Below are 20,865 nucleotides of genomic sequence, written 5' to 3'. Positions count from 1 at the left end.
TTGGTATTGTCATGCCAAGATGCCCCTATGTTGGGATGCACAACATAGGTGACTTTAAAAAGCTGACATACATGATATTTGTAGAACTACTTTAGGTGTCTGCCCTACATTCAGTGTGAACAGTTCTATAAATTCCATTTTTCATAATTCTCATCAAGGAGAGAAAAATATATGGTGTATTTACAATTGTATATGCTGTGTTATTTAATATGTTTCCACCAGAAGAGGATTTCTGTTTTGAGTAGGCAGCCTCCCATTACTTTCAAGTGTTTTATATTTGGAAAAATTATCTCAGACTAGCTTCTGGTTTCACAACTTTCAGAACTTTCTTCTCCTCCACAACCTACCTATATACTTTAGTGTCAATTACTGTAGAGCAGGTCATGTACAATTTTTGCTCTTCCATCTTCATGTCATGACCCTGGGGAGTCAGCACAGTACATCCATGGAAGACATTTCTACACCTGGAAAACCAGGAATGACTTAACATGAATGTGATTGCAAACCACAAAAATGTATTTCACTAAACCAGGATTTCTCAGCCTGGCACTACTGACATTTTGGGCCCAATAAATCTTTGTTGGTGGGAGGGAGGGGCATTCTTTGAATTCCAGCGTTTGGCAGCCTCCCTGGCCTCTCTATGCCAGTAACATTTCCACCTTCCACCCCAGTCGTGACACCCAAAAATGTTTCCAGACATTGCTGAATATCTCTTGATGGGCAAAATTATCCCCAGCTGATAATCAGTGCATTAGACAATCAATTGTGTTTCCACACATACTTAACTGAATACCAAAAACCTTAACCACTACCCAGTATCTCTCAGTAGACAAAATATGGCACAGGAAAAGATGAAGAGGAAAGACACAAAATCATAACCAACTGCACATATAATATCTTTTTTCCCACAAATTTTACAAAAAGCTTATGCTTATATGAATACCTTATTAGGGGCCTCTCATGGTTTTGGAAGGGTGGTCAATGCAAGGGACATTATAGACTATGGTTCATTCACTTTACTAAATCAGTTTCTGTTTGTACTTGAGGCTGGAAAGAAAATAACTTTTGATATTTTTATATTTTATTATTCAACATTTCCCTGAACTTAGATAAAATGTTCCTAAGAGGCAGTGGTTGTTTAAACTGTACTGAATAGGGAAAAGGCTGGGTTTCCTCATTCATTATTACTTGCCTGGGTCTCTAAGGTGATGTGGCTGAAGGTCTGTTAGTGAAAAACATGTTGTAGTGTTCAAATAATAAGGAACTGAGCATTAAATTAAGTTAAATAACTTTCTTGCCTGCAGTGTGATGTTTTTCAAGCATAGTTGGCAACAAAGCCTGTTTTCATGGAACACTCATTATCTCACCAGACACTCGTTATCATTTGGAAAAGAGTTTGATGAATGATGATGTTGTGGTAAGAAGGGTTAGAAGATGGCATTTGGCACAAGAGAGTTTGGGGTCCAAATCTGGGCTCGGCTCTTCACTGCAACATGACCATTACAAAGACAATTAATCTCCCCCAAGTCTCTGAAATCTTATGGGCAAAACTGGAATCAAAAGACCTGCCCTACTGTATTTTGTGAGATTTAAAGATAGCTCATAGAAAATACATTGTACACTGCCGGACTCATGGTACGTGCCCCATAAATCACACCTCCTATTAATGTTTGAATGTGCTCCTTCAAAGCACTTTAAAGAAACATTAATCTGAAATCATAGGGAAGACATTTGTATGGAGTTGTAATTCTATTAGATTTTACTGAATGTAGCTTGATTCACTTTCTAGGGAGAGTGAAATCTGCCTGGATTTGTTGAACCCCATGAAACGTTCAATAGTTATTTGTGTAAAGCTCTCAGCTCTAGATGAACGAAACAGCTTTTTCTAGTAGAGAATGATTCATTGTTAATTTAATACAGGCTTACATGAAATAATAGCATTCTTAGTAAGATTATACGCCAAGTATCAAGCGTGGTTTTGTCTAAGTGGGTAGGGGTTGTAATGTTTTACAGCTTTCTTCTTTCTAATTTTTCTGTAAACAATGTATATTATTTTTATAATGAGGAAATAAGTTATTTTTAAAATTTAAAATAGTAACCCCCTGAGTTCTTTGGTGCTAATGTTCTGGTAATGCTTATGATCCTAGTAGGAAGAGGATATATCTATTTAGGTAGTGCTAACAGCAACAACAAATAGAAAATACAGTTCTTCCAAGACCTAAAAGTAATCATAGCCTTTAAAACTAAAATTGATCCTTAGGATCATCTTTCCTTGTACTTTCCTGTGAAATATGAAAAAATGGTTTCTTGGAGGTTTAGAGTACTTGCAAGCAGTTTGTTAATGACAGAACCCGGACTCGTGTGCTTTTCAACACATTTCTGTGTAATAAAACAATGCAGATCCAAGGTGACAGGGAGAAGTGTTGATTAAAAGGAATGTTGATGATTCATGACTGTCAGTTCCATAATTCATATTTTAATTCAAATTACCCTACTAGTAGAATCCCAACTGCCTGTTTCTTTACCTCTTAAAACTAACTCTTAACAGCAAAAGTCTAAAATAATCACAGACTGTCTACCCCAATCCCCATCTCCCTTTTACGTTTTTCTCCCAGGTTCTGAATCTACCTCTTCTCCCCTCTCCGCTGTCTTACACTTTTCCTGCTTGCTAGAAGTCTCTATTCTGGCCTTCACTCAAACCCTCCCCATTTCAAAATACTTAAAAGGATTCCAGTTTTTCCCCATCTTCCCTACCTCTGGTTAACTGGTTAACTCCAATTTAAACTTCAAGATTTATCGCAAATCTGTGTTCCTGTCTCTCAAGCCTACACCCAGTTCCCAAGGAAGCATTGTGTTTTTCCATACAGTTTTCATTTACTAAAATTGTGGTGCATTTCTTTCCCCAACTAGCATATGAGTCAGACAAGTCTTCTCCATTTTTGTAACAAGTTAACCTGAAATAGGTTGCTCAATAAACAGTGCCTGAATAAGTGAATTAGTCTCGCTGAGGTAGTGCGTGACTGCTAAATGTTTAGGGGACAAGGATATTATAAAAATAATTCAAAATGAGGTGTAAATGTCTGATAGATCTTCCACCCTACCCTCATAGAAATGTCTGAATGCTTGATAAGATACCATAAAATGATGGCATTTTAGATGAAGTGACTCTGGAGAGTTCCTCTAAATTCATAACATACCAGCAACCAGGTTGCCTGTTACATAGATTGATCTGTACTTGAAGTACATAGTGACTAGAATAGTCTGGTACAAGAAACTACTGTAGTAAAACACTGGGAAATCCTAGGAAGGCATTGGAAAGTTGGAAGGAGAGGAAGAAATGAGAACACATGGCTTAAACAACTGGTATTGCAGGTCTTAGAGCAGAAATGGACAGCAGAAACCTATGGTCCTCATAGAGATTTGGTCACCAAACTGCTCTTTCTCTATGTTAAATTAAAACACCCTCTTCTATGTTGACATCAGAATAAATTTCATCCTCCAGTTAAACATTTCAGTAGCAGAAACTGACAACCCAGATCCCAAATTGTCCCCATTAAAAGTGAGAGAACCATATGGGAGGGGAATAAGCCAAGAGAAGATATTTTGTCTAAAAAACGACAGAAATTAATTGCTTCTCTATCTCTGTTTTCACACTGGGCTTTTTTTAAACCTCAATTGTGCCTCTCATTTTTGTCTTTAGTCCTCATTCTTTTTCGCATATCATCCTCCATGTCCCCACACTTATCATTAGATGATAACAAGTTTGTGGAGGTGTGGGACCCTGTGCGCCCACACAAAGTCCAGTATAGAGCATTAGATATAGGAAGAAAGAGAGGAGGAGGAGGAAGGGAAAGCTGCAGAGAGAAATTGCCCTATTAGGAAAGTTACTGACTGTGGGTAACGGGTAGCTGTTTGTAGCTGATTGTGGGGAACGGGTAGCTGTTGGGGAGTGGAGGTAACTAACTGAATGAGCTGGAATTGGAAAAATGGAAGTTGAAGGTTAAGAGGAAGAAATAAGGAGATGGAGTTGATGGACCAATTGCAAAACTTAGTTTCAGATTCGATTGTGTTTTCTGTGATTACTGCTAAGAGTTTCGCAGCCTGGTGTCTCAATTGATATTGAAATGCGTGTGTGCATGCTAAGTCGTTTCAGTTGTGTTGGACTCTTTGCGACCCCATGGACTGTAGCCTGCCAGGCTCCTCTGTCCATGGGATTCTCCAGGCAAGGATAACGGAGTGGATTGCCATGCCCTCCTCCAGGGGATCTTCCTGACCCAGGGATCAAATCCACATCTCTTACCGTCTCCTTCATTGGCAGGTGGGTTCTTTACCACTAGCACCACCTGAGAAGCCCCTGTATTGAAATAGTTAGGGCCAAATTTTCAATTTATTCTACTGTTAAATAATTAATCTTCCCCTGGGCTCCTTAGTAAACTGATCAGCAGGCATATTACTACTGGACAAAATAGCTCTGTGATAGGTCTCATCACTTGCCAACTCAGGCGTAATTTTTCTTCATTGAGAAATCACATCTTTGAATCTGAATCATGTACTTTCTAAGGCAGGAATAGGCTGCAATAATTTAAAGGCATTTCTAGCATCTTACCTCGTCTCCTCAAACATGTCCCTTTGCTAAGATTTATAGATTCTGTACCAAGATTTATTTTCTTGATTGTTTTGTCAAAAATTTGGAAGACCTGGTTGGGTCATCCTTCTCACTTTCTCTCACCATTAGCCAAGGATAACTGGCAGAATGTCACATGGAGGAGATAGAAACTTAAAAGCTACTAGAATTCTGTGATTTAGAGATGCATAAACTTAGACCACATTTTAACCAATAGCTTTTATGGTAATGCATGGTACTAGTCAATGGTAATCCCTGGGAACATTCACCCTGACAAGTGGTTAATTAGCATGTGCTTGAGTATGTACTATTAAATCTTAAGGCATCTTAACTTTCTGCAACTTTGCTGCTGCTGCTAAGTCACTTTAGTCGTGTCCGACTCTGTGCAACCCCATGGACTGCAGCCCACCAGGCTCCTCTGTCCATGGGATTTTCCAGGCAAGAACACTGGAGTGAGTTGCCATTGCCTTCTCCACTGCAACTTTGCATTTTTCATCTAAAAAGTTTTAAGAAGCCGGAAATAGAATCTCTTGGCCTATTCTATGAGTCTACAAAGCTTGAGTACCCATTCTCCTGGGACAGTCTTGTGCATTTATTGGGAGACTTAACTCTTGTTTTACAAAAATGAAACCAATACAATAAAATATAAATAAGTAAATGAATCAAGGAAAAAGGAAAACCAGGGTAGAATAATACAATGATACCTCTGGAAGTTGAATATATAACAATGAAGACCAGTAAAATGTACATAAATGTTAAATAAAGACCACAGATTTAGCAGTTTGCCAGCAGCCAAAATAAAAAAGGAAACCCAGAGAGTTACACAATTATTTATAAAATGTAAGTGGACAAGTTTCAAAGAAAACGTTTTTTATCTGATAAGACAATTTGTCTGATAAGACAATCTTTTCTTATACTGAGTCAAAATTTTAATTTTGGTAACACTATTACCAAAATGAATTGAACCCAATCTTGGTTTCAAATGCAAAATACAATAAAATTATTTATTTTGTGATATTTCTGAGAGATTGCAACATAAATTGTAATGATGGCAGTTATTTCCTGGCCATCTATATGTTTTACTTGTTTATCATCTATCTCCCTCTGCTAGAATATAAATACAGAGATTTTTACCTACTTTGTCCCCTTTACTTAAGCAGAATTGTACCCAGCACTGCGACACACACAGTGAATATTTATTAAATAAATGAAGAAAATAATCAAGTTGTGTGGGACAGACTAGCAGAAGAGGCGTCTGAGTCACACCACCCTATTTAAGGGTATAAGCCAGTAACCGGGTCCTATGCTGTCAACCTGATTGCAGTTTATTTACTGAGATATTTTACAATGCAAAGACAACATTCTGAAAACGAGGTTATCAACTTAGCTTTCCCTTCTTGAAGCTATCTAGAAAGGGAGGAATCCTCAGTCACACACAAAGATGAATTAAATAGCTCTAAGCTTCCCAGGTGGCGCTAGTGGTAAAGAATCCGCCTGACAATGCAGGAGACGTAAGAGACACGAGTTCAATCCCTCAGTGGGGAAGATCCTCTGGAGGAGGCCATGACAACCCACTCCAGTATCCTTGCCTGGAGAACCCCATGGACAGAGGAACCTAGTGGGCTACAGTCCATAGGGTCACACAGAGTTGGACATGACTGAAGCGACGTGTCGCACACCAACTATTTCAGAGGGCAATCTCACTTGACCCAGGACACCTTGGGTTTGGAATGACAGCTCTCATTGTTTTGAGAGTAACAGAGCTTTGAGTCTCATACGATGAGGTGTAAACCTAAAACTTCAATGTCTCTGGGTGTAAGTAACTGATACTGATAGCTGTTTATTATGCACAAAAGAAAATATTTCATGAGTAGGAACAACACAAAAAGAAGTAAACGAATTAAGTCTGCATTCTTGATTGGTATTTTAATTCTAAAAAATGTATTAGAAATGAAATAAAGGAAAAAAATGGGCTTCAATATCTTGCATCAGAATAATACTTCTAAACTCCAATGTCTGTAGGGGTTAAGATTTTCTTACTCTGTTTTGTTGTTCTTAAACCTTCTCTCCAGGGGTTTGTTCTCTCATTATCTCAGAATTCTACATCTTTTCCTGCCAGACTATAAAGCTATTTGAGCTTGAAAGGTCTTTTCATTCATTCATTCCTCAACTCCATCCATCCATTCATTTTCTCCTAACTGTCATTAATTGAACAGCTATGTGATTAATTACTTCATGGATGGAGATAAAATGATAAACAACACAGTCATTGTTGATGTGTGTATTGTTTGACTTCTGCTAAATTAGAGTGACAGCCTGTGCATCAATGAAGCAAAAATTTGATTTCTAAGGAGGCGATGATCCCCAGAATTAATGACCAATTGATTCACCTAAAAAAAGAGTCAAACAAGTGGATATGATGTGGGCCTTGTAGAAAATAGAGGAAGTACAGTCTCAGCCCTTTCAATAGTTTATAATCCAGAGAAGACAGGACGGTGAAAGTTACCACAGGAAATATACCGAATGTAAATGATGGTTAATCTTCAAGATAACTATGATAAAGGCTGTTGCCTAGTTTATGTGTTCCTCTGACTGAAGAATATAGTTATACCAAAAAATAGAATGTGATTGCTAGCATTTACAGTAAATGATTTGTACCAGGTTAACAAGTGTATTCATTGTAAATACAGAAAATTACAAATACATTTTAAAAATTTTATAAATTTTCTATCACAAGTGAACCTTTGTGCAGTAATTCAATATATTTTTGTCATTCCAAATCAGAAGGATTTTTTAATTTGGAGGAAGTTTATTTTATTTTTTCCAGTTTTATTGAATATAATTGATATGTAGCACTGCATAAATTTAAGGTGCACAGTATAATGATATGCGTTATATCATAGGATTGCCACAATAAGTTTAGTGAACATCCATGGTGTTGGAGAAGGCTCTTGAGAGTCCCTGGACTGCAAGGAGATCTAACCAGTCCATCCTAAAGGAGATCAGTCCTGGGTGTTCATTGGAAGGACTGATGCTGAAGCTGAAACTCCAATACTTTGGCCACCTGATGTGAAGAGCTGACTCATTGGAAAAGCCCCTGATGCTGGGAAAGATTGAGGGCAGGAGGAGAAGGGGACAACAGAGGATGAGATGGTTGGATGGCATCGCCGACTCAATGGATGTGGGTTTGAGTAAACTCCGGGAGTTGGTGATGGACAGGGAGGCCTGGCGTGCTGCGGTTCATGGGGTCGCAAAGAGTTGGACATGACTGAGCGACTGAACTGAACTGAACATCATCTCATATAGATACAAATAAAAAAAAGAAAAATATTTTTTCCTTGTGATGAGAACTCAGGAGTTACTCTCTTACTTTCATATGTAACTTACAGGAGTGTTAATTATATTAACTGTGTTGTATATTACATCCCTAGTATTTATTTATCTTATATCTAAAAGTTTGTACCTTTTGACCACCTTCATCCAACTCCCTGTGATCGTCCTCTTGTAATCACAAGTATGATCTCTTTTTCTATGAGTTTGTTTGTTTTGAAGTGTAACTGATCTAAACACTATGTTAGTTCCTACTGCACAATGGAGTGTGATTTAATGTTCCTGTACATTTCAACGTGATCACTGTGACAATTCTAGTTACCATCTGTCACCATACAAAGGTATTACATTATTGTTGACTATATTCCCCATACTATATATTTCATCCCACGATTCATTTATTTTGTAACTAGAAGTTTGTACCTTTTAATTCCCCTCATTTATTTCTCTCATCCTACACTCCTGTCTCTTCTGGCAACCACCTGTTTGTTCTCTATAGCTATGAGATTGCTTCTGTTTTGTTGTTTGTTCATTTGTTTTGTTTTTTTAGACTCTACACATAAAAGTCAAATCATAGAGTATTTGTCTTTCTTTGATTTAGCTCACTTAGCATGACATCATCTATGTCTATCCATGTCATCACAGATGGCAAGATTTCATTCTTTATCCATTGTGTTTAATATTCCATTGTGTGTATATATATATATATATATATATATTGCATCTTCTTTATTCAATTCAACTGTTGATGCCCACTTAGGTGCTTCCATATCTTGGTTACTGTAAATAATGCTACAATGAGCATGGAGTGCAATATCTTTTTGAATTAAAGTTTTCGATTTCTGTAGAAAAATATCCAGGAGCAAATTTGCTGGATTGTCTGGTAGTTCTATTTCTGATTTTTTGGAGGAACTGCTATAGTATTCTCTATGGTGGCTGCACCATTTACACTCCCACAAACAGTATATGAGGGCTCCCTTTTCCTAACATCCTCGCTGACATTTGTTAATTCCTGTCACTTTTTATATTTTATTTTTATTATTTATTCATTTTTGGCTGTACTGGGTCTTCGCTGCTGATTGGGCTTTCCTCTCGCTGCAGAGAGCAGGGCTCCTCTCTAGTTGCAGTCTGCAGGCTTCTCACTGCAGTGCTTCCTCTTTTTGTGGAGCATGAGCCCCAGGGCTCAGAGATTCAGTAGCTGTGGTGCATGGGCTTAGTGGCTCTGTGGCATGTGGATTTTCCCAGATTGGGGACGGAATCCATATCTTCTCCCTTGGCAGGCAGACTCTACCACTGAGCCAGAAGGGAAGCCCTCTTTCTTGTCTTTTTGATAAAAGACATTCTGAGAGGTGTGAGGAGAACTCACTGTGGTCAAACCAAATGCTTTGAAATGGCTTATTTCTTTAACCCTGGGGACTCTGGGGCAAGAGTGTCTGGATTTGTGCTTTAACTCACCACTTACTTAAACAAATTGCTTAATATACTTAAGCATCAGTTTTCTTATTTTTTATTTGAGTTTGTACTGTGGGCATAATAACTAAAAGGATCAATTAGGATAACCCATGTGTACTAAGGTTTCCATCCATGCTGTATCAGATCAAGAAATCTGTATGCAGATCAAGAAGCAATAGCTAGAACTGGACATGGAACAACGGACTGGTTTCAAATTGGGGAAAGAGTACGTCAAGGCTATATATTGTCACCTTGCTTATTTAACTTATATGCAGGGTACATCATGTGAAAAGCTGGGCTGGATGAAGCACAAGCTGGAATCAAGATTGCCAAGAGAAATATCAATAACCTCTGATATGCAGATGATACCACCCTTATGGCAGAAAGTGAAGAGGAACTAAAGAGCCTCTTGATGAAAATCAAAGAGGAGAGTGAAGAAACTGGCTTAAAACTTAGTATTCAAAAAATGAAGATCATGGCATCTGGTCCCATCACTTCACGACAACTAGATGAGGGAATAATGGAAATAGTGACAGATTTTATTTTCTTGGGCTCCAAAATTACTGCAGATGGTGACTGCAGCCACCATGAAATTAAGGCACTTGCTCCTTGGAAGAAAAGCTATGACCAACCTAGACAGCATATTAAAAAGCAGAGACATTACCTTACTGACAAAGTTCTGTCTAGTCAAAGCTGTGGTTTTTCCAGTGGTCATGTAGGGATATGAAAGTTGGACCATAAAGAAAGTTGAGTGCCAAAAAATTGACGCTTTTGAACTATGTTGTTGGAGGAGACTCTTGAGAGTCCCTTGGACTGGAAGGAGATCCAACCAGTCCATCCTAAAGGAAGTCAGTCCTGAGTATTCATTGGAAGGACTGATGCTGAAGCTGAAACTCCAATACTTTGGCCACCTCATGCGAAGAACTGACTCATTGGAAAAGATCCTGATGCTGGGAAAGACTGAAGGTGGGAGAAGGGGACAACAGAGGATGAGATGGTTGGATGGCATCACCGACTCGATGGACCTGAGTTTGAGCTAGCTCTGGGAGTTGGTGATGGACAGGGAAGCCTGGCGTGCTGCAGTCCATGGGATCGCAAAGAGTCAGACACAACAGAGCTACTGAATTGAACTGAACTGAGCCATGCTATAACAAATTATTACAAACTTAGTAGCTAAAAATTATACAAATTTATTATCTTACAGTTATGGAGGTCAAAGAAGTGGACTTGAGACTAAAATGAAGGTATCAATAGGGCTGCATCCCATGTGGAGGAGGCTCTAGAGGAGAATCCATTCGTTTGACTTTCCCAACTTCTGGGAACTACTTGCATCCCTTGGTTCCTGGTCCCCTTCTCTGTCTTCAAATATAGTAGCGTAGCATTTTCTCTCCTCTCATCTCTGCTTCCATCTCTCCGTCTTTTCTCTCTTACTTCACTTTTTCTGTTTTATACGGACCCTGTGAATTACTTTGAGCCTATCCAGATATTTTGGGCTTCCCCGGTGGCTCAGAATCCACCTGCAATGCAGGAAACCTGTGTTCAACCCCCGGGTAGAGAAGATCCCCTGGAGTAGGAAATGGCAACCCATTTCAGTATTCTTGCCTAGAGAATCCCATGAACAGAGGAGCCTGGAAGACTACAGTCCATGGGACCTCAAAGAGTCAGACACGACTGAGCAACTTCACTTTTGGCTATGTAAGGGAAGGTCTTCACATATACACAGGGTCCAGGGATTTTTTGGGAGGGGAGTGAGCTTGTCATTATTCCGCTTATCAACTCACACAAAGTGTTTCTTTAATTAGCTAATATTATTATTTCTGGGGGCTTCCCTAGTAGCTCAGTTAGTAAAGAATCCACCTGCAGTGCAGGAGACCTGCGTTCCAGCCCTGGGTTGGGAAGATCCCCTGGAGAAGAAACGGCTACCCACTCCGGTATTCTGGCCTGGAGATTTCCATGGACTGTGTAGTCCATGGGGTCACAAAGAGTCAGACACGACTGAGAGATTTTCACTTTCACTTTCATTATTTCTGGAGCTTCTCTGGCAGCTCAGATGGTAAAGAATCTGCCTGCAATGGAGGATACTTGGGTTTCATTTTATGCACATTCCCACTGGGAACAAACTTTCTCTAAAGTTGGTAGAAATTAGTTAAGTGACCATTTTCCATTATGCAGAAACTGAAATAAAACTAGGCTTTGATCAACTCAGCCTCTGATTCTTTCCCCTGACTATTGTCATTTGTCATCTTTTAACTTTTGCTGAGATGAGTGGACCATTATTTTATACCAACAGTATTTGTCAACAAGTAAAGAGCTAATTGACTATTTCATCATGACCTCAAAGAAACTACATGTGATTTCAATACTGCACTGTGCTTGTATGCCTATTTCTTAATGGACTCTTCTCTTGAGTTTATTTAATTTAGGCAGTTGTGAAGATTTAGAAGCATATAAATGAATGTTACAACATAAAGTTATTTTATATGTCTTCCAACAAGTCTTCTCAGGTGATTTGAAAACATTCAACAATGAAATGAGAACTTATTTCCAGGATAGACAGGTATTAAAGTTAGTGAGAGGCACTCTTAGCAAACTACTTCACAGAAAGCCAGTTCAAGAAAGTTCAAGCACAAAATAGTAGTTTATATCTCATGCCTTTTTTCCCATGCCAGTCGCAACTATCATTTTCTTCAAATATAAGTTAACACTGGTCATCCCTGAAAGCTTTTCTCTCCAACTGCACTTCATTAGGACCTAATACTTTGCTTTTACTGTTTCTTCACATTTTGAATATATTATGTATTACACACACACATCCACAGACACATATGGCTTTTTTCCCCCTCTCTTTCTCTTTTTTTTTCGTTTGTTAATCTCAAATGTAAATGGCTAATTCCTCTGTTTCCCTGTAGAGTAACTAATACTGTTTTGTACATTTAATCAGCTCAATTCAGTTGCTCAGTCGTGTCTGACTCTTTGAGATCCCATGGACTGCAGCATGCCAGGCTTCCCTGTCCATCATCAACTCCTAGCTAGCTCAAACTCAGGTCCATCGAGTTGGTGATGCTATCCAACCATCTCATCCTCTGTTGTCCCCTTCTCCCACCTTCAATCTTTCCCAGCATCAGGGTCTTTTCCAATAAGTCAGTTCTTCACATCAGGTGGCTAAAGTATTGGAGTTTCAGCTTCAGCATCAGTCCTTCCAATGAACACCCAGGACTGATCTCCTCTAGGATGGACTGGTTGGATCTCCTTGCAGTCCAAGGGACTCTCAAGAGTCTTCTCTAACAGCACAGTTCAAAAGCATCAATTCTTCAGCATCAGCTTTCTTTATGGTCCGACTCTCACATCCATACATGACCACTGGAAAAACCATAGCTTTGACTAGACAGACTTTTGTTGGCAAAGTAATGTCTCTGCTTTTTAATATGCTGTCTAGGTTGGTCATAGCTTTTCTTCCAAGGAGCAAGCATCTTTTAATTTTATGGCTGCAGTCACCATCTGCAGTGATTTTGGAGCACAAGAAAGTAAAGTCTCTCACTGTTTCCATTATTTCCCCATCTATTTGCCCTGAAGTGATGGGACCAGATGCCATGATCTTAGTTTTCTGAATGTTGAGCTTTAAGCCAACTTTTTCACTCTCCTCCTTCACTTTCATCAAGAGGCTCTTTAGTTCTTTCTCACTTTCTGCCATAAATTTAGTGTCATCTGCATATCTGAGGTTATTGATATTTCTCCCAGCAATCTTGATTCTACCTTGTCCTTCATCCAGCATTTCTCATGAGGTACTCTGCATATAAGTCAAATAAGCAGGGTGACAATATACAGCCTTGAAGTACTCCTTTCCCGATTTGCAACCAGCCTGTTGTCTCATGTCCAGTTCTTACTGCTGAGTTTTCCCAATTTGCTGACATATTGAGTGCAGCACTTTCACAGCATCATCTTTCAGGATTTAAAATAGCTCAACTGGAATTCCATCACTTCCACTAGCTTTGTTTGTAGTGATGCTTCCTAAGGCCCACTTGACTTCGCATTCTAGGATGTCTGGCTCTAGGTGAGTGATCACATCATCGTGGTTATCTGGCTCAAGAAGCTCTTTTTTGTATAGTTCTTCTGTGTATTCTTGCCACCTGCTTCTGTTAGGTCTATACCATTTGTGTCCCTTATTGAGCCCATCTTTGCATGAAATGTTCCCTTGGTATCTTTAGTTTTCTTGAAGAGATCTCTAGTCTTTCCCATTCTATTGTTTTCCTCTATTTCTTTGCATTGCACACTTAATAAATGCTAGCAAATGACAAAATGAATTTTTCACTTTGGTTAAAAAGAACTTCGGCACTAAAATGCACCCCTATGTTTGTGTGTAGGTTTCAGTGGTTCATTTTCTTGTCAGGCTTCCCCTGGTTATGAATTTAGTGGCGGTGCCACTAAAGGGAGGGTTTTATTGGAGAACATTTGGAGGATTAGAAAAATCTCCAGAGCTTTTGAAGCACCACATTTTGTGTTCAGAATTCTATTGCATTCTGTCTCAAGACCAGAATAAGCAGAGAAGAAAGATGGCAAGATCCACAGGGTTCCATATGTGGAGGCAGCCTCCACCCCTCCAAAGTGAGTGGGAGGAAAGAGAGAACATGATCATTAGAGAATTCCTCATTCATCTGTATTAATTCTCCCCAGGCTGCAACTCTGTATATAAGCTTTTAACCCTGCAAAATGTATTATGGAATACATGATGTATTTGATTAGTTTGAAGATTTATCCTCTTTCCTGGATTTTATTAAAATAAAAAACAAGCAAATAGCCCAGGATAATTTGTCCATTCACACCATAATAATTCAAACAGGATTCAAAGAGAGTCTATACCGCTAGTGCCCTTTATGTCTTTTTTTTCTCTTATAGTGAGCCGTGGGGAAAACAAATACTTTTTTGGCATTGAAATTACTCACTATAAAGTATAAAGGGTGAATAAGACACCATACAGTGTCCCAGAAAAGGTAATTTATCAAACACATAGGGTATCAAGAAGACCCAACATTTTTTCCCCTCAGAGTTCAATCTTTTATTAACATTGTTTAAGCTAGGCTTTTTGAAAATGGGAAGAGACACTGAAGTCAGAATGCACCACCTCTGGAAGTGACTGTCACTGTACCATCCCTCTGTGTGTGCCTGCTAAGTTGCTCAGTTGTGTCTGATTTTTTTCTGCAACCCCATGGACTGTACCCCGCCTGGCTTCTCTGACCATAAGTTTCTCCAGACAAGAATACTGGAGTGGGCTGCTGTGCCCTTCTCCGGGAAATCCCCCATCCCTCCACCTCAATCCAATTCACACTTGTATGATTAGCTTCCTCTTTGACCCATGCTTGTTAATTATATCCAGCAAATTATTTCTCCAAATTGGCAACATTGAGCTCTCTGCTGCTGCTGCTGCTAAGTCACTTCAGTCGTGGATGACTCTGGGCGACCCCATAGATGGCAGCCCACCAGGCCTCGCCATCCCTGGGATTCTCCAGGGAAGAACACTGGAGTGGGTTGCCATTTCTTTCTCCAAAGCATTAAAGTGAAAAGTGAAAGTGAAGTCGCTCAGTCATGTCCGACTCTTTGCGACATATGGACTGCAGCCTACCAGGCTCCTCCGTCCATGGGATTTTCCAGGCAAGAGTACTGGGGTGGGGTGCCATTGCCTTTTCTGACTGAGCTCTCTAGCTGCCCCCCCCCCCCCTTTTTTTCCCTCCTCTCTTGGATAAAACCTTTGGAGCATGCACTATTTTGACTAGTGTTTTCTGAACTAATCCTCAGTTATGGATATTTCAAAAGGTTCAAGGGACTTCCAAAATAACTCTGGGTTTGAGTACAGTGCATTTCTGTCCATTTGATCCCAAATTACCTAAGAACATACAGAGAGGAGAATTTCCTTAGAGACAGGTACATAGCAATCACAATTCCATTTGTTTCTGGATGCTCTGGTGTCAAGATCTCAGTAGTAACTGGCTAGGTCCCAGCACTAATCCTGGGATCATGGGGCTTTGCCTTATAGTCTCCAACACTCACCCAGAACAATATCTTTCAAAGGCATAACAGACACTTTTTTTTTCCTGGAAGTCTCTGTTCTCTTCAAGAGCTTTATTGCCAGAAATTCCCTTCCCCTCCCTTCCTGGAGGACTCTACTGATAACATACATACCCAGGAAGGCTATGACTGTAAGGAAGTGTTTCTAGTACCTACCCATCCCTCCCACAACCATTCAAAGAGGAAATGGAAGAGCATTTTCATCCAGCAGCCTAAAAAGCTCTATCTGATGAACTGGTATTGAGAATTTTGGCATCTGATTCAAATGAATATTTTTAGAGATGAGAAGTAGGTACATAGGCGTGGAGCGGGGTGGAGGGGAAATAAGATTCAGAATTAGAATATGCTGGCCAGTGAGACAGCTCTGCCACTGACCAGCATCAAACTGGCCAAGTATTTTAATCCCTCTAGACTTTGGTTTTCCTTAATCAGTTAAGTGAAATTAATAACGCTACCTGCTCTACCTGCTTCACAGGGTTGGAGTGAGGATAGGCTAAGATCATGTGAATAGGCATTACAAACAGAAAGAATCATATAAGCAAGCAATTGTTATTGACAAACAGAATATTGTCTAATTGCTTATCAATGCATGCTGTGGGTATACTCGTGATCTGTCATTGGGTAAATAAAACCTTGCTTCCTCTGAATACAGGTTTGTCCATAATCCTTAAGTGGAACAAGTGATAAGTGGAAAAGAACATTTACTCAGCATTTAATATCATCTGGGCCCTTCATATCCATTGCTATAAATAAATTTATACCTAAACAATTTATATATATTAAAATATACTGTATTTCATTCAGTCCTCTGAAAAATCTGATTGATTAGCCTCAGACGTTAAAAGGTGCTTAAAGCAGTGCTTCCCAAATTCTGTTCCTTGGAAACCTAGTCCTGAGAAACACTTCTCTTTTAAAGAGTTATATAGTCCAAAACTTTGAGAAACAATGTATTCTTTTCCTCCCTCTGACAGATGCATTTTGCCCAACACCATCCCGGTAACCATGGAAAAGTTCTACAAGAGAAAGGCTAGCTATAGTAAAGGAATCTGTTTAACTTTGCTCAATCCAGAGTTCTCCAAGCTTATTCGATCTGGAGACCCTTATTTTCCAATTACACTCGCTAAATTTTTATAGAGCTGAGATTCTACAGAAAACATTTTGCCAGGTATAGATCTAAATTCATGATTGGTGTTACTCCGCGGCAAATCTGCAATCAGAATGCAAGCCTGTCCTCTTTAAAAGCAAACACTAAAACCACATATCAAAAAGGGTTGGAAAACAGGGAACGGCAGTCATAAAATTTCATTATTCTACATTTACTTCTAATTACATCAGCATGATGGTTTTTGGTTTTTTCCCAGCCTTCCCCCACCCCCGCTTAGTTGTAATCAGTATCTGTTGACCTTGTCTCTGATTATTCACACACGGTAAACACGTGCGGCATAAGAACGACCACTTCAGCCATCGTCAAGCGCAGCTCCACGGCGTTCTGTGCTTTTGCACTGCTGGGCACCCATTGCCATCATTCATCTCCAGAAGGCTTTCATCTCCCCAGATGGAAGGTATATCTGTATTGACTTCTGATCTTTTTTTTAACTTAATATTTTATCAGAAATATTTTTCCACTTTCAACTTACCCTTTAAAAAAAAAAAAAGAAAAAAGAAAAAAAAAACCCAAAAACTTCATTCCTAAAGGCCGTGAAATAGTCAATCCAGATAATACCTATCTGCCTGTGGTTGGGGAAAGTGAAGGTGAAAGTCCCTCAGGCGTGCCTGACTCTTTGAGACCCCATGGACGGAATTCTCCAGGCCAGAATAACTGGAGTGGGTAGCCTTTCCCTTCTCTAGGGAATGTTCCCAACCCAGGGATCAAACCCAGGTTTTCCGCATTGCAGGCAGATTCTTTACTAGCTGAGTCACAAGGGAAGCTCAAGAATACTGGAGTGGGTAGCCTATCCCTTATCCAGCAGAGCTTCCCAACTCAGGAATCGAACTGCGGTCTCCTGCATTCAGGCAGATTCTTTATTTTCATTATTTTTTTTAAGGCAGATTCTTTACCAACTGAGCTATGACGGAAGCCCACGACTTTTGTATTATTTCCAGTTTTCTCTTTTGTAAGTGATAAATATCTGTGTCCATAACATTTACCATATTTTGGACTACTTAGAATGGCTAAGAATATGAACATTTTAGTTTTTGAACAGGTTGACCGTCTTTTTATTTCATTATACCAAGTTTACATTTCTATTGTTTGATGACTATACTCATCCATTCTTTCAAATGAACAAAGATCTAATAAATTCATAATATTTGCTGAGTAATGTGTGAAAGATACACATATCTTTTACTCAAATCATTTCAATATACTGTAATCAGTATTAGGTATTGTGGCCAGCAGTAGTGACAACCAAGGACAAAAGTACTGATTATTTGCCCACAAATCTTATTGCATTTCTTTGATTTTTAGTGAGAAGCATGCTTGCCGATTCCATTTGAGGATTTCCTTCTCTTTGTTTCCCCTTGCCTACTTCTTACTCATATATGTATTGTTCGATTAATTACTTAATCTCTAACTTTGTTTCCTCATTGCAGTGGAGCTAGTGGTAAAGAATTCACCTGCCAACTCCAGAGACACAGAAGACATGCGTTCAAGACCTGGGTGGAGAAGATCCCCTGGAGTGGGAAATAGCAGCCCACTCCAGTGTTCTTGCCTGAAAAATTCCATGGGCAGAGGAGCCTGGCGGGATATAGTCCATGGGGCCAAAAGGGTTGGACACGAATGAGCACTGAGCATGCATGCATGCACGGGATTATTGTCTGAACTCAAGGAGACTTTGTATATCTTAATGTCTCAATGAGATATTATGTATTAAACCAGTGCCTAGTACATTACAAGCACTCTGTAAACATTACCTGTTATTGTTATTACTTCTAAGATGAAGAAAGTGAAATGAATGCTCTATTAGTTGACTCAAGGAGTGGGCAAGTTAGAACTATGTGCACTTTGCCCTGGCACTGTATGTCAATTTTTAAACAAGCTTTCTGTGTGTTTAAACAAACCTATCAAGTCATGAACTTCCTTCATCTTTCTTTCAGGAATAGAAGAAGAGATTAATTAGTATATGGATGGTGGTGGTGCTGGGACATTTGTTTTTCCTGAGACACATTGCTGCTAAGTTTCACAAAGTTCTGCTAAGTCCTTTAAAAGAAAAATGTATGTCCTTTAGTTTTTTGTTACCTAATATTCAGGAATATTCTTCCATAAAAGTAATAGGAACATTGATGTGCTCAGAGTTATAGGTTGATGACTTAAAAAAATATACATTGCACCCTAAAGAAGAATGAGCTTAATGCTGAATTGAATTGACAAGGGTCAATGTGTCAAGAGGCCAGCTATAAGATGCCCAATTATGTTTAATCAAGCATCGATCTTTATCAAATTTTTAAAGAAGTATTTTTCTTGCTGATATATTTTCCTTGCTTTATATGTATATAAAATGAGCTCTATCGTAAGTTTGGTCTTTAATAGAAGAGAAGAGAGAAGCGAGCGTGCTCAGTCCTGTCTGACTCTGCAATCCCTGTAGCCCGCCAAGCTTCTTTGTCCATGGAATTTTCCAGGTAAGAATACTGGAACAGGTTGCCGTTTCCTTCTTCCAGGACTCTTCCCAACACAGGGTTGGAACCTGTGTCTCTTGAGTCTCCTGCATTGGAAGGTGGATTCTTTACCACTTTGTGGGGGGGGGAAGAAGGGGGGTCTTTAATTGCAGAGGGTCTTTAATTGCATATACTTAATCTGAATAAAGGAATATGTGTCCTGGCAAATTGTGTGAATGTTATATTAAATTGAACGTCACACTGTCTTGATTTACAAAAGCTAAAGATGTCTAAGGAACTGACAGATGTCAATCAACAGATTCCATTGTTCTAGGAATTGTATATATGATATCAAAATTCTGAATAAAAATTGTTTCTTCAATTGTGACATCTATTTTATTTGCTATTTTACAAAATTGAACAAAGTATACTCTATTCAGTCTTTTCATAGAAGCAAGTAAGTGTGGCATATGGTGAAACCACTTCAAGCTGCTGAAGAAGCAGCAAACTGTAAAATACTTTACTGTCATAATATAGCATTATTTTCCTGCGTACGAAATCATTCGTTGCTGTTTTCATTGTCCGCATTAAGTTCTTTCGTGAAATACTTAACGTCTTAAATAGTTCTCAGATATTAAAAACCAAACAGAAACCATTTCCCACTCCAGCAGACCCTGTGAAAGGCAAGGATAATAAGCCTTGCAGTTCTCAGGTTCTTCCAGAGGGAAGAAGTGGAAAGAGGCCGAAGGTTTCAGAAGTATAAGCAAAGTCAGTGAAGCAGAGAGTAAATCCAAATATTCGGCAAATGATAAACCAGAAAAAAAGACACGCCAGCTCTTCACATTGGAAAGTTACTGAACGTTTATTTTGGTTCAAGTTTTATTTTTATATGAGGAAGTAACGATAAGTTTTCTGCGGGGGTGGGGTGTCTTATTCCTTACGACATCAATAGGGAACAGAGTTTGCGATGCAGGTGGGTGTTTTCCTCTGGGCGCTTCCACACTCGTCCTTCTTTCGCCGGCCTCCGCTGCGCTGGGACCTTCGTCTTGGGGACAGAACCCCGAGATACCTCTGCGTGGGCGACGGGGTGTCTCTGCGCTCGCCCCCTGGGGCTCGGCCACACTGCTGACCCAACTCTCGCTTCTCAAACTGCAGTTGCTCTGATAGGGCAGCCAACGGCGCGGGCCCCCTTTCCCGCCAGCTACCCGCGAGCGGCGGCGGCCGGCCGGGCTCGGGCGGCGAACAAAGGCGGCGCGGAGCGCGGGGCGCGCGGCCGGGCTTGGCGCGTGTCTCTCCGGCAGGAGGCGGCGGCGGCGCCGCGCCCGAGCCTGCATTCCTCCGAAGCGCCCGGAGCCCGCGGGCCGACGTCACCCCCGGCTCCGCCCCCGTCCCTCCCCGAGCAAAGTAACTCTTGGCGAACGGGAGCAGCCTCTGCCGAGCATGGACAGCAGCCGCCGCGGCCGGCCGGCGGCGCGGGCGCCCCAGAGGTAGTTGGCTCCCGCCGAGCAGGAAAAAGTGCGGGCGCGCGGCTGTCCACTCCCGGCGCTCACCCCGCCAGGCCCGGCCGGCCCCTCAGCGGTGGATTTCGCTGCGAGCCTCCCGGCAGCTCTTTGCAGAGCGGCTTGAAACTTCTCCCAAAGTCGACATGGATGCGGCGGCCGCGGCGCTGCCCGCTTTTGTGGCGCTCTTGCTCCTCTCCCCCTGGCCGCTCCTGGGGTCGGCCCAAGGCCAGTTCTCCGCAGGTGAGTGGCCGAGGGGGCGTGCGGAGCCCCGATTGGTGCCCCCGACCTGGGGCTTGCCCGGGG

The 20,865-nt window shown here is 40.5% G+C and overlaps 1 protein-coding gene across 4 annotated transcripts in view; it reads left to right on the top strand.

The window, feature by feature from the left end:
• Window positions 1-20,672: 20,672 nt before the first annotated feature.
• PTPRK (protein tyrosine phosphatase receptor type K) overlaps window positions 20,673-20,865 on the top strand; it is a 611,833-nt gene continuing 611,640 nt past the window's right edge. For all 4 annotated transcript variants that reach the window (XM_061130449.1, XM_061130448.1, XM_061130452.1 and 1 more), the window contains exon 1: window positions 20,673-20,802. In XM_061130449.1, coding sequence (XP_060986432.1) covers window positions 20,706-20,802 — 97 coding nt within the window. In that variant the 5' untranslated portion in view covers window positions 20,673-20,705. The remainder of the gene's footprint in view (window positions 20,803-20,865) is intronic.

This window comes from Dama dama, chromosome 26 (assembly GCF_033118175.1).
Source record: "Dama dama isolate Ldn47 chromosome 26, ASM3311817v1, whole genome shotgun sequence".
NCBI lineage: Eukaryota > Metazoa > Chordata > Mammalia > Artiodactyla > Cervidae > Dama > Dama dama.
This window is presented reverse-complemented; position numbering and strand designations above follow the sequence as displayed.